Source organism: Acanthopagrus latus, chromosome 11 (genome assembly GCF_904848185.1).
Source record: "Acanthopagrus latus isolate v.2019 chromosome 11, fAcaLat1.1, whole genome shotgun sequence".
NCBI lineage: Eukaryota > Metazoa > Chordata > Actinopteri > Spariformes > Sparidae > Acanthopagrus > Acanthopagrus latus.
This window is the reverse complement of record NC_051049.1, coordinates 29,525,269-29,538,471: the sequence shown is the minus strand read 5'-3', so window position 1 is coordinate 29,538,471 and position 13,203 is coordinate 29,525,269. Positions and strand designations below refer to the sequence as shown.

General features: G+C 38.7%; 2 protein-coding genes across 3 annotated transcripts in view; one reads left to right on the top strand and one right to left on the bottom strand.

The window, feature by feature from the left end:
* Positions 1-11,805, bottom strand: part of slc5a9 (solute carrier family 5 member 9) — a 43,513-nt gene extending 31,708 nt beyond the window's left edge. The window contains exons 1-3 of one of the 2 annotated variants that reach the window (XM_037114375.1): positions 11,678-11,805; positions 9,499-9,617; positions 8,509-8,580 (exon numbers count right to left, since the gene is read on the bottom strand). In XM_037114375.1, coding sequence (XP_036970270.1) covers positions 8,509-8,580; positions 9,499-9,617; positions 11,678-11,699 — 213 coding nt within the window. In that variant the 5' untranslated portion in view covers positions 11,700-11,805. The remainder of the gene's footprint in view (positions 1-8,508; positions 8,581-9,498; positions 9,618-11,677) is intronic. The other variant, XM_037114376.1, reaches the window with a different exon arrangement.
* On the top strand, positions 403-4,872 carry LOC119028423 (protein MLP2-like). The gene is made up of 2 exons (XM_037114378.1): positions 403-3,152; positions 3,484-4,872. The coding sequence occupies exons 1-2, from the start codon at positions 2,070-2,072 to the stop codon at positions 4,054-4,056; spliced, it is 1,656 nt and encodes a 551-aa protein (XP_036970273.1). The 5' UTR covers positions 403-2,069; the 3' UTR covers positions 4,057-4,872.
* Positions 11,806-13,203: the final 1,398 nt, after the last annotated feature.

Genomic DNA, 13,203 nt, shown 5'->3' with positions numbered 1-13,203 from the left:
AAGGCAGAGAGATGAATATTTTCAAAAGATGAAAAGACAGAAAAGCTGAAGAGGGCTGAAAAAGTTTAAAAAGTTGAACATTTTCAAAGCTGAACATGAAGCGGAATGTTTAAAGGAGTTGAAAAGGCAGAAAGATGAACATCTGAAAAGGCTAAAAAGGTGTAGAGCAAGAGGGCCGAAAGAGCTTGAAAAGGAGAAAAAAGACAGAAAAGGCCGAAAAGTTGTAGAATAAGAGTGCAGAAAGAGCTTAAAAAGGTGAAAAAAGACTGAAAAAGTGGAAAGTTAAAGGCAGAAAGAGCTTTAAAAGTTGAACATATTGATAGCTGAACAGTTTCTGTAGCGGAACATGAAGCAGAATGTTTAAAAAAGCTGCAAAGGTACAAAGATGAATATTTTTAAAAGATGAAAAGGCAGATAAGCTGAGGAGGGCTGAAAGAGTTTAAAAAGTTGAACATTTTCATATCTGAACATGAAGCAGAATGTTTGAAGGAGTTGAAAAGGCAGAAAGATGAATATCTGAAAAGGATAAAAAGGTCTAGAGCAAGAGGGCAGAGAGAGGTTAAAAATGTGAAAAAACACTGGAACGGTGGACAGTTAAAAGCAGAAAGAACTTAAAAAGGTGAAAAAACACTGAAAAGGTTGAAAGTTAAAGACAGAAAGAGCTTAAAATGGCTGCATCATCTATGTAAAGTAAAAGATGCTGGATCCAAATCCAGCTGAAGAGAATTCTTTCTCCAGTGTTCCAGCTGCTCTCCAATCAAGTGATTGTGTTACTCACTCTAGCTGATGCAATACACACGCATTCTATAGATACACACGCTGGAGAAGTAGCAGAGACAGAGATGAAAATGTCCCCATAAGAATGAATGGGAAAATGCCTCACAAACCCCTGCGATTTTAGAAAAAACGTTAATAGTTAGGGTCAAAACATCTATAAGGTGAGTGAGAGGAGATATTGCTGATCTCGGTCATCTGGTTTTTATTTCTGGAAAGTAAGAAATGAGGGCACAAACGCGAGAGACAAATCAGGTACTGTCTGCTGTCCTCTAGAACTTTAGGCTCAAAATTATTAACATTGGGGCTTATGGGGTGGCTTAGTGACTTCTTGTCACTCCAGGGCTTCCACATCCAGTCGTACACCTGAAATGAGACCATCTTCTGAAAGCCAACACGTTTTCCTACATTTCTATGTATACATTGTCTATGTTGAGTAAAAGGTTTGGGATCTAAATCAAGCTGAAGAGAATTTTTTTCTTGATCAGCTTCAGCTGCTCTACATTCTAGCGATGATGTCATGCACTCTAGCTGACGCAATACACACCCATTATAAAGTCAGAAGACGGGCTAAAAGTTCTTCAAACTAAAACTGTGATTAGTTCAAAACCGTACAATATTTTTAAAAACTGAATACAAGCCCAATAGTTCAAGGTTGGGTGACTCTTTTAAAGTTGGAATGGTGTCTCTAGCTCAAAGCATGAGGGAGAAGAAGAGGTTGGAATCTGAGGATTTTTGACGAGGATTTGAAGCTTTTCCCATTTGCGGCAATGTTACATTTTTTTAAATAAAAAGCTGAATTTATGAAAATGTTGAAAAGTTGAAAGGCTGAAAAGCACAAGGCTGAAAGAGCTTAAAAAGCTGAACATTTTAATAGTTGAACGGTTTCAATAGCTGAACGTATGCTGAAGTTATAGCAGAATGAAATTTGAAAAAATCCCCATAAGGATGAATGGGGAAAATTTCGCATAAAAAGATGAGTATTTCCAAAAGCATAAAAGGTAGAAACAAGAAAAATAGACGCCATCATGTCCTAAAAAAGCTGCATATTTTGATATTTGAATGGTTTTTATTGCTTAAAAAACGTATGGAAGAAGAATAATATTATTAAAATTTAGAAGAACAATAGTGTGAATGCCTTCAGCATTCAGCATTCACACTAATGCCTTCAGCATTCACACTAATAACACACACAAAAAAAAAATCTAGTAAATAAACATGGTCACTGTTACTATAGCAACAGGCCTAGACTCAGTGAACATTCTGAGCTTCTTCTGCTTTGATCCTCTGTAGCAATGGATCGTGAAGAGAGAAGTGAGAAGAGAATTCGTGGAGGAAAGGAGAAGAAAAGAAGCCAGCAGATACAAAACACAGAAGTCCCGCAGGAGAGACATTTGGGAGACATGGAAAACAATCCCGTGATGGACGAATTTGCTCTGCTTGCCATCCAAAGAAACATGAGGCATGAACTCAGGGATCACATGGTGAAGCTCACCAAAGGTAGAACTGAGGGCAGAGTCAATTTGGAAATCAAGGAGGATGCGCTGACTAATATCCTTGATCAGCTCAGAGGAAAAAAAACATGGAGCCATGAGAAAGAGCTGATGGAGAAACAGATATGTGCCCTGAAAAAACAGTTTAATACCCGCACCAAGACGGACACCAAGGATTTGAAATCACAGGTCCAAATGCTCTGTAAGAAACTGTCTCTCACTCTGGAAGATATTGATGAGAAGAAGTCTCAGCTCAAGCTCCTTCAGAAAGCATTGGATGATTTGCCTACTATGAAGACAGAGGAGGTGATAAAATACTTCGAGTCACTGCAACACAGACAGGCCGAGTCAGTGGAGAACATTGAGACCAAGCCTGTTTGGGTCCAACTGGAGAAAGTGAAGGCTGACAATACGGTTCTTCAACAGAAAGTATGCGAATTGGATAGTGAAGCCTGTCGTTTAAAGGAGCTGCGATCACAGGAAACACAACGTTTCAAGTCAATTATTGAGCGCCTACAGTTGGAGCTCTATAACAAAAACCCAGCGGAGTTTGAGGCTCACTTGAATGCAAATCAGCTGGAAGAAAGACTTGTAAATGAGAGAATTAAAGTTCTGGAGTTGCAGGACAGACTGGACAAGAAAAAGGAAGCTTTTCAAAACCTAGAGAAAGATGCTAAGAGGGCCATAAAAGCAACCCAGACTGCCCTGAAAAAGGCAGAGGATCTGCTGGAGACTGGGCGCCTCTGCTGGCAGCAGGAGAAATCCTCCCTGCTGGAGGAGATGGAGAGATCCAGAGCTCTCCACGTGGCTCAGCTGGACGAGGAGAAACACAAGAACGACACCCTTGTGGCTACACTGAAGGACCTTAAGCAGCAGCTGGACAGCCATCGTTCTGAGTGGCGGGAGGAAAAGGTGTCGCTTGTTCAGGCCACAGAAGACCATAAGAAGACTGTGCGGGATATGCAGCTGCAGGTTATGGAGGTTGTGGAAAGAGCTCAAGCTTTTAAACAAGCCCAGCATGAGGAACACGAGAAGGAAACCAGGAAGATCACAATTGCCCTGAAAAAGGCGGAGGATCTGCTGGAGACTGGGCGCCTCTGCTGGCAGCAGGAGAAATCCTCCCTGCTGGAGGAGATGGAGAGATCCAGAGCTCTCCACGTGGCTCAGCTGGACAAGGAGAAACACAAGAACACCACCCTTGTGGCTACAGAACAACCATCGTTCTGAGTGGCGGGAGGAAAAGGCGTCGCTTGTTCAGGCCACAGAAGACCGTAAGAAGACTGTGCAGGATATGCAAGTTGTGGAGACTATGGAAAGATCTCAGGCTTCTCAACAAGCCCAGCATGAGGAACAGAAGGAGGAAACCAGGAAGTTGGCCGCTGCCATGAAAAAGGCAGAGGATCTGCTGGAGACTGAGCGCTTCTGGTGGCAGGTGGAGAAAGAGGTGGAGATATCCAGAGCTCTCCACATGGCTCAGCTGGAAGAGAAGAAACACAAGAATGACATCCTTGTGGCCCTGGAGACTGAGCGCCTCTGCTCGGGGTGGATGAAAACCACTCTGTTGGAGGAAAGGAGGAAGCAGGAGGAAGCCACAGCTCTACTTGTGGATCAACTGGACAAGCTGAAACACGAGAACGACACCCTGGTGGCTGCTCTGAGGAATGCTGAGCAGGAGTTAAAGACATCCCCCATTCAGGCCTCAGAGGAGGAGGAGTGGGGCGAGACAGAAAGCCCCACGCAAGCCCTGCTGGGAGATCTCGTCAGCAAGAAGAAGAAAAAGAAGAAATGATACCGAATTTTCTTCTAGAGCCCAAATCCATGCTCAGGAACACTTGAGACTTGCTGAAAACACACAGTCGTCAACCCTGTGCTACAACAGGCTGTCACCAGGTGCTTTGGTTAGCCCACTTTCATTGAAGAAGAAATTCTTCAATGATGGGGGAAAAAAAGTTCCATCAGTTCAGGCTGCATGTTAACATCTGCACGGCATCACACAATCTGGCCAGTATTCTCCTACTTAGCTATGGGAGTTTTTCAGGGAAAGGTTGTTCATGTTGAGGGCAGAAATTTCTGTATGGCTGAACTTTGCAGTACTAGCGGTTTGACAAACTGACGTTCCAACTGGAAGATCTCATCAGCAAGAAAAAGAAAAAAAGGAAGTTCTTCTCCAGCCCAGATCCACGCTCAGGAACACTTGAGACTTGCTCAAACACATGTAGTCATCAGCCCTGTGCTACAATGGGTTTTCTCCGGGTGCTCCGGTTAGCCCACTTTCATCGAAGAAGAAATTCTTCGATGATGAAACAAAAAGTTCCATCAGTTCAAACTTCTTGAGGGCAGAAGTTTATGTCCAGCTGAACTTTGTAGCACTAGCGGTTTGACAGATGGATTTTTGTTACATCTTTTATTACATCTCTCGCTGTGTTTCAGCTGAAACAAATAGCGAGAATAAATGTAGTAAAGGACCAGTTTTAAGCACGTAATGTAAATCCAGAAGCAGCCTCAGAAGATGTGGAGTGCTCTAGTGAATATTAATTTTGTAAGTTTATATATGTATGTATGTTACTATGTTTCGTCAACTTTAAATAAAAATTTAGAAAAATGATGTGATACACAAAGCTCAGTCAACTCTATAAAGATGAATTAGCTCCCTGGTGGTCTGGTGGTTAGGATTTGGTGCTTTGACCACCAGTGTCTGGGGTTGATTCCTGGTCAGGCGATACTTGTTTCCTTGTCATATCTGAAGCTGTCCTATCAATAAAGCCATAAAAGACTAAACAATAATATTAATTAAAAAAAATGTTAAAAAAAACTCCGAAAAATACCTTTTCCATCTTTTTTGATTTGTAGGTAGTAAGACTTGGTTCAGTAAAATAATTCCATTGAATTGCGTAATCTAGAGCAGGGCTGCCTAAAGTGGGGCTCACAGGCCGCAATACACCGCACGCCAGGTTTATTATTGAAAAAAAAACAAAAAAACAATCATGCAAGAAATAATGTTGATGTTATTTTGTTTTTGTGAAGTACAAATTATCATCATTAAATGTGTGGGATCCTCAAATGTTTATTATTTTTCATGAGCATGGTGTGCAGAGTGTGTACACTTTGTGCTGGAAGTCAGTCAGTTAAGAAGAACTTTGGATCCAAGTACCATTTTTGCATTTTTACTGTACAATACAATAAGTGCTTGCTTTGGGTAGTCACCTTAAGATTCAGTTTAAAGCCCTCTATGGGAAGAAGTTTGGGCATACCTTATCTAGAGAATTAGAGGGCAAATAATAAACAAATCATAACATAACGTACAACATAATATAAAAAAGGAGAGGAAAGTCATGTCATATGAAAGTCATACTCAAAGTATGATGGACAGGAAGAAGCATAAAGTCGATGAGTTTGGAAGAGGATTTGAAGATTTTCCCATTTATTTAAGTGTTAAATTTTGTTTAGAAAAAGACGAATTTCTAACGAAGTTGAAAAGTTAAAAAGCTAAAAGGTACAAGGTTGAAAGAGCTTAAAAAGTTGAACATTTTAATAGTTGAATGTTTCTATAGTTTAAAGTATGCAGAAGTTATAGCAGAATGAAATTTGAAAAATTCCCCATAAGGATGAATGGGAAAACGCCTCCCAAACTCCTCTGATTTTGAACAAACTGTAATGGTTGTCACCAAAATATCTATATGGTGAGTGAGAAGAGGATTTACTGAACGTGGTGATGTTGTTTTTATTTCTGAAAAGTGTGAAATGAGGGCACAGGAGCGAGAGACAGAACAGGTACCGTCTGCTCTTCAGCATAAATTTCGGCTCAAAATTAACATGGTGGCTTATGGGAGAGCTGCATGACTTCTCGTCGCTCTCTGGCTCCTAAATCCAAAACCGCAAGTCCCACATCTGAAATAAGACCATCAGCTGAAAGCCAACAAGATTTCCATTTTATCAGTTGAACGGTTTCAATAGCTGAACGTATGCTGAAGTTGTAGCAGAATGAAATCTGAAAAAATCCCCACAAGGATGAATGGGCAAAATTTTGCATAAAAAGCTGAATATTTCTAAAAGTATAAAAGGTAGAAAAAAAGAAAAATACAAGCAGTAATGTCCTTAAACTGCACATTTTGATACTTGACTGGTTTCTATAGCACAAAATTTGTAGGAGGAGAAAGGTGCCGAAAAACGTATGGAATCAGGAATAATAAAGATAAAGATAAATTCCAGAAGAACACTAGAAAAATTGTATTTCCTGCGAAAATACAATGTGAATGCTGAAGGCTGAACCGCTCTCGGAAATCTGCTGAACGTCCTGGCGAAAAGTTGAAAAAGTTGAAAAGCTGGAAATGTTGCAAAGTTAAAGGCTGAAAGAGCTTAAAAAGTTGAACATATTGATAGTGGAACAGGAAGCGGAATGGTTGAAGGAGTTGAAATGACAGAAAGATGAATATTTTAAGAAGATGAAGAGACAGGAAGGTTGAAGAGGGCTGAAAGAGTTTAAAAAGTGTAACAATTTCATAGCTGAACATGAAGTTGAATGTTTGAAGGAGTTGAAAAAGCAGGAAGATGAATATCTGAAAAGGTTGAAAAGCTGTAGCTTAAGAGCGCAGAAAGAGCTTAAAAAGGTGAGAAAGGGTTGAAAAGGTGAAAGGATAAAGGAATAAAGAGCTTAAAATGGTTGCACAAATGCTGGAGCAGGAGCAGAGCCAAAGATGAAAAGGTCCCCATAAGGATGAATGGGAAAACACCTGACAAACTCCTGCGATCTTTGAAAAAACTGTAATGGTTATTGCCAAAACATGTATATGTTATAAAGCTGGAATGGTGTCTCTAGCTCAAAGTATGAAGGACAAGAAGAGGTGCAAAGTCGATGACTTTGGAAGAGGATTTGAAGATTTTCCCATTTACTTCAGTGTTAAATTTTGTTTAGAAAAAGCCGAATTTCTAAAGAAGTTGAAAAGTTAAAAAGCAAAAAAGTACAAGGTTGGAATAGCTTAAATAGTTGAACATTTTAATAGTTGAATGGCTTCTATGGCTTAAAGTATGAAGAAGTTATAGCAGGATGAAATTTGAAAAATTCCCCATAAGGATGAATGGGAAAACGCCTCCAAAACGCCTCCGATTTAAAAAAAAACTGTAATGGTTGTAGCTGAAATATCTATATGGTGAGTGAGAGGAGGACTTGCTGAACACGGTGATGTTGTTTTTATTTCTGGAAAGTGTGAAATGAGGGCACAGGAGCGAGAGAGAGAAAAGGTACCATCTGCTCTTCAGCAGAAATTTTGGCTCAGAATTAACATTGCGGCTTATGGGAGAACTGCCTGATTTCTCGTCGCTCTCGGGCTTCTAAATCCAAAACCGTAAGTCCCACATCTGAAATAAGACCATCAGCTGAAAGCCAACAAGTTTTCCTACATTTCTATGCATATATTGTCTATGTCAAGAAAAAGATGTGGGAACCAAATCGAGCTGAAGAGAATTTTTCTCCCTTTTTTTCCAGCTGCTCTACACTCTGGGCTGCGGCAGTTGGTGCGCACGCACTCTAGCTGACGCAATACACACCCATTATAAAATGAGAAGAGGAGCTAAAAATCCTTAAAACTCAAACTGCGATGGTTTCAAAACCGTACAAGATTTTAAAAAACTGAACACAGTGCAAATAGTTCAAGGTCTTGTGAGTGTTTTAAAGTTTGAATGGTGTCTCTAGCTCAAGGTATGAGGGAGAAGAAGAGGTTGAAAGGCGATGAGTTTTGAAGAGGATTTGAAGCTTTTCCCATTTGCGGCAATGTTAAATTTTTTGGGGAAAATCTAAATTTCTGAAAAAGTTGAAAAAGTTGAAAAGTTGAAAAGTACAAAGCTGAAAGAGCTTAAAAAGCTGAACGTTTTAATAGTTGAATGGTTTAAATAGCTGAATGTATGCTGAAGTTATAGCAGAATGAAATTTGAAAAAATCCCCATAAGGATGAATGGGAAAAATTGGCAGAAAAAGCTGAATATTTCCAAAAGTAGAAAAGGTAGAAAAAAGAAAAATAGAAGCAGTACTGTCCTTAAAAAGCTGCACATTTTGATACTTGAATGGTTTCTATAGCACAAAATTTGTAGGAGGAGAAAGGTGCCGAAAAACGTACGGAATCTGGAATAATAAAGATAATATTTAGTGTGAATGCCTTCAGCATTCACACTAAATATAGCATATAGCACATCAACATGGACTTGAGAACAAAAGATCATGCACAGCAGTCACAAGTTTGGTACTCACAGGCCACCAGGTCATTGAACGGCCAGCCAGGAAGTACCCGCCCACAGTGCTGCGATTGGCTCTCACTGATGACTAAAGAAGAGTCAGAAGTTACACCTAACAACACTGAAAATGTATGTGTTCTCATATGCTATATTATACATCTGCAATCTATATAAAAGTCTTTGTGAGTATGTTTACTGTATTTGCACCTTTCTGGTAAATGGACCTTCTCATACTGTTTAGCTGTGCTCTCGTCCATGGCTTTGCCCACAAGCCAGGTTGAGCAAGGCCGAATGCAAGCAAGCACCACAGCTGTGGGAATAATTAGAGGGCCAATCTTAATTAACTGAATTAAATTAATGCATTTTCCAGTGAGTGGTCACAGAGCAAGAATGAGTCATTTGTGCTTGTGGTACTGTTTGATTTGGGGACTTTGAGTAGCAGCATTTTCAACTTGTCAAGTGTCCAACTTTGGTTATTATTTTTTTATTATTTTTTGCAATGCTTTGTTTTTTATTATAGAACAGAGCATTTTGCTGCTGTTCCCTACTTTATAAAATTATTTTTTTAGAAATGTCTGATCTTTCCATACATCTACCTACGGTAAAATAGTAGTATCTTCCTGTTACATGACGTTCATAACAACCATACATATACCGACTCATTAAAGAACACGAGCCAACAAGAACAAGAGTCAGTCAGCCTAGATTATTAATGAAGATGTTTAGAATGTACAGAAACATGTGGTCATTAAAAGTACACTGTCATCTGTTCATGTACAGTTTTATTTTTCACATAAAGGAAAGTATATCATTTAGAGGTGAAACTGGCCTTTGATCAGGTACCTTTAGCGGCCAGGGTTAAGCAGAGTTCAGCATGTTTCAGGATTCTTAAACAGAATTTATGGAATCAAAAAGAGCTATTATTTAAACTTGATGGTTTTATTTTTAAGATTATTTAGAATAACTGGGTAAGTGCACGAAGAGTTGAGTCATTTCCAAGGCTTACCCAGATTCCAACCACCATGACAATGATAAAGTAGATGACAACCACTGCAATGTCAGCAACTTCCACTCCGAGGTCTTTGCTTGGAGGTGCTGCGGTACTGAAGCCAGCAGAGCTGCCGTCTGCATTACCATTACAGAAAAGAATTTCATAATGTCAATAATGTTCTTTGAAAAACATGTATAAATACAAATTGTCGTTTAAGAAGACCACAGATAATGCCAAAATGTGATGGCAGTGAAGTTGAATGTACAGTGAATGTGTAAGTGCTAAATAAGTGCTGAATAAAAGACCATAAACATTCTGAGACAGTTTAATTTTTTTTATTTTTTTTTTATTTTTATTTTTTTAAATACTTCAAACAAAACAGAATTAACTGTGTTGGGTCAATTATATCCTATTATGGGCAACTGTCACCAGAGCTGTTACAGACAGTCTATTTATACAATCATACTATAACATATTTTATTGTACACTGTTATATCTGTCAGAATCATATGACTCTTACATATGCTGTACTCCCCTGACTTGTTCCTACTCATTTCACTTTTACTTTGCTTGAGACACTATTGAGCTATGAGTTCAGGTTTGTGTACTGCCATTGCTGATAATTTGCACTTGAGCCTAACTGCTATTTTATAGTCTCTATTTTAATCTATTCTTATCTTTATTTAATGTTCTCATATTTATTTGTAAATTTCCTTTTGAGTATTCTTAATTATCAGACTTTGTACTGCTGTGATACAGGAATTTCCCGTCTTTGGGATCAATAATGGATTATCTTATCTTATGATGACAAATAAAAATCTTGAACCTTGACATCAATTCAGTGGACTCATGCTGCCATCTCCTACCTTATGCAAGTGCCAAAGCATTAACGCATACATGACCATAATAATCCAATAATTTGGATTAATCAGGTTATGATAAAAATCTGATTTGATGTGTTTCCATGCACTTTGGTAATGCGATAATGGGTTTACACGATTCAGTCAGTTAGCTGGAGTACATGATGTAGAACATGTTTTTGTAAAAGACATTTTTCAAAACATGTCATCAACATCAACACCTAGCAAAAACAAGGTGTGTTTATCTGATTTCTTGTAATCCAATAACAGCTTTTATCTGATAAAGCAGTTCACATTCTGCTATTTACCACTTGAATAATCCGGTAACTCCATAAATCAGATAATAATTGGTTTCTTAGTGTGCATGTCAATGTGCTATTGTTGGAAACTGCCAAATGCAAAGCCCCAAAAGGTGACCATGGGATTTTTTTCTTTTAATGCTTTACCCTCACAAAGAACTTTGCACTTTTCAGTTTAGTTTTGCACGACCTTGCAATACATTTTGCATTCATCAATCTCAGAGAAAGGCTGAGCTGGATTATGATATAGTATGTTTGTGACCACAGTGCAACTGGGTGCATCCTCAGCTGTGTAGGTCTGTATCATGGAAGCTACGTAGATCACAAACTTCCAGTGAGGTTTGGAAGCAGCAGATGAGAATGAAAATCAAATCCACCACCAGGACAAAACAGCCATCAGCAGTTGTGACGTGGTGATCATAAAGACAGAAAGACCAGAAGGCTGAAATGAATGGAGAGGTCAGGGTGACTATCCAGAGAAAAAAAAAAAACTGCCTTTCAGTCAGGTGACAAGGAAGCATACAACAATGACAGAGCAAGACAAAGCTGGCATCAAAGAGTCAAACAGGAGAGATCAGCAGAGACTGGAGAGAGAAACCACCACCAGGAGAATAAATTGAGTCTAGAGAGAAAAGAAGCTGTTTGTCCTTCATTTAAATCTGCATCAAATAGTACTCACTCAGTGATACCAGCCACCTGAGGGCATAGGTATTTCATCAAGATCCATGCATTAATTAAGTGAAATGTTGAAAAAGACCCTCTCTCACAATGTTAAAGAAAGTGAGAAAAAAAAATCCTGGATCTGTCCCTTTATCAGAATCTGCACCAAAAGGAAATGGGATTAATTCTGGGCTGAAACCCATCTTCCAGCCAAGATTCATGGTAATCCTATTTGTGTAATCCTGCTGACAAACCAAGCAATCGACAAACATACGGACACGGTCAAAACATAACCTCTTTGACAAAGGAAATAAACCTTGTTGATGTAAAAGCAACGCATACAAATGTAAAAGTAAAGTAAACGAAGAATCAGACCTGTAGTCACACTGGCATACATGTTGATTCCGATCTTCCAAAATGTGTTTACTTCACATAGATATTCCGTGTTTCTCCTATGTATGAGCTCCTCACACTTATTGTTTGTCTACCCAGCTGGTAAACCTGACAAAGGTATGAGGAAACCTGACGCTTAATCATTAATCAGTTGGTTCTCGAGACAGTCAAACTTCACTGGTTAGTCATTATCTCTTGCTAAGACTGATATACATGATGTTTTAAAAAGGGGTCCACAGTTTGATGTAGTTCAGTGTTGTATTTAATTCATAAATGCTTCACTGGTCAATTGCAGTTGGAAAGATAAATCTGCTGCTCCTATGAGCTATTTGGACTTGGTTTATTTATTAGTTTGCCATGTTTTTCAAAGTGTGTACATTTCACAAGTGTCAGCCAGATAGTGTGAGATAGTGTGAGTCTGTGCTAATGAAACCTTTTCATTCATAACACACTTTGTTATGTTGTTATTTGATAACGGTACAATGAGGCTTCAGGTCTTCAGTTGTAATGGGAAGTAATTACAGTCAGAGTGACACAACAGCTTTACTTGTGTGACACTACAATAAGTTACACATCTATTGTGAGTAGTTACAGAGGAGCTAGTAACAAATGAATCAGGACTGACCAAATTATCGTTCACTCGTAATTCTGCAATAACTATGATTTCAGGACAATATAGTAGATAATGATGAGTTACTAGAGAACAGACTGGAAGATAATATATAGGTAATGATTAGTTCATAAATATCTGTGAATCAATATACTGACCACTTTCTTGGTCTTGATTAACTATCAACAAGCCACTGAGTGGCATGAGCTAGTGACAACTCATTAATTCTTAATTACTTAATCATTAGTTATGCTTTTTCTGTATTTTCAAGCACAGTGGAACATCATGCTGAGTAGTTACTCAATACAGAGTCATTGGTTTCTCTTCTGTTTTTGTGCACCTACATATAAAACGATACATAATACTGACTAGTCTCTCATTACTTAATGAGGAGGTACTGAATTTCCAGGGAGTTCACAATTAGTTCTTTAAGGAAAGACCTGAGATAGAAGGATTCTCAATAATATATTTCACATTGTAGTCCCACCACATAGACACCAATATTCACATCCAAGTCATATTCTTTAGCATTAGTGATGTTGACCCGATGAAAATAGTTGTTAGATTCAGTGGACTGCTGCCCTCTGTGTCCAGCGCTGCCACAGTGGATCAACTGCCCTGCTGCCAATGATTTGGATCTACTACCTGTTCCTCCACTTCCAGGACGCTGTACATTTCCCAGCACACAAACACACTCTTTTTTTTTCAAATATTGCCTATGCATAACAAAATAGGCTGATGCTATAAATATAATCCAGAATGGAAGTCCTTTGAGTGGTTAAACATAAGTAAGCTGTTTGAAATCAGTATAAAATAAAAGTAAAAGCTAAAATAATCAGTGAGTAAAATGCATGTATAGGGGTCGAATAAAGAAAAGAAGAGTGAGCAATGACACCTG

Excerpts from the sequence above, each read along its gene's own strand:
- LOC119028423 (XM_037114378.1), top strand. The coding sequence starts at position 2,070 with ATGGATCGTGAAGAGAGAAGTGAGAAGAGAATTCGTGGAGGAAAGGAG. Across the intron at positions 3,153-3,483 it reads TTAAGCAGCAGCTGGACAGC|CATCGTTCTGAGTGGCGGGA; the intron begins CATCGTTCTGAG and ends CTACAGAACAAC.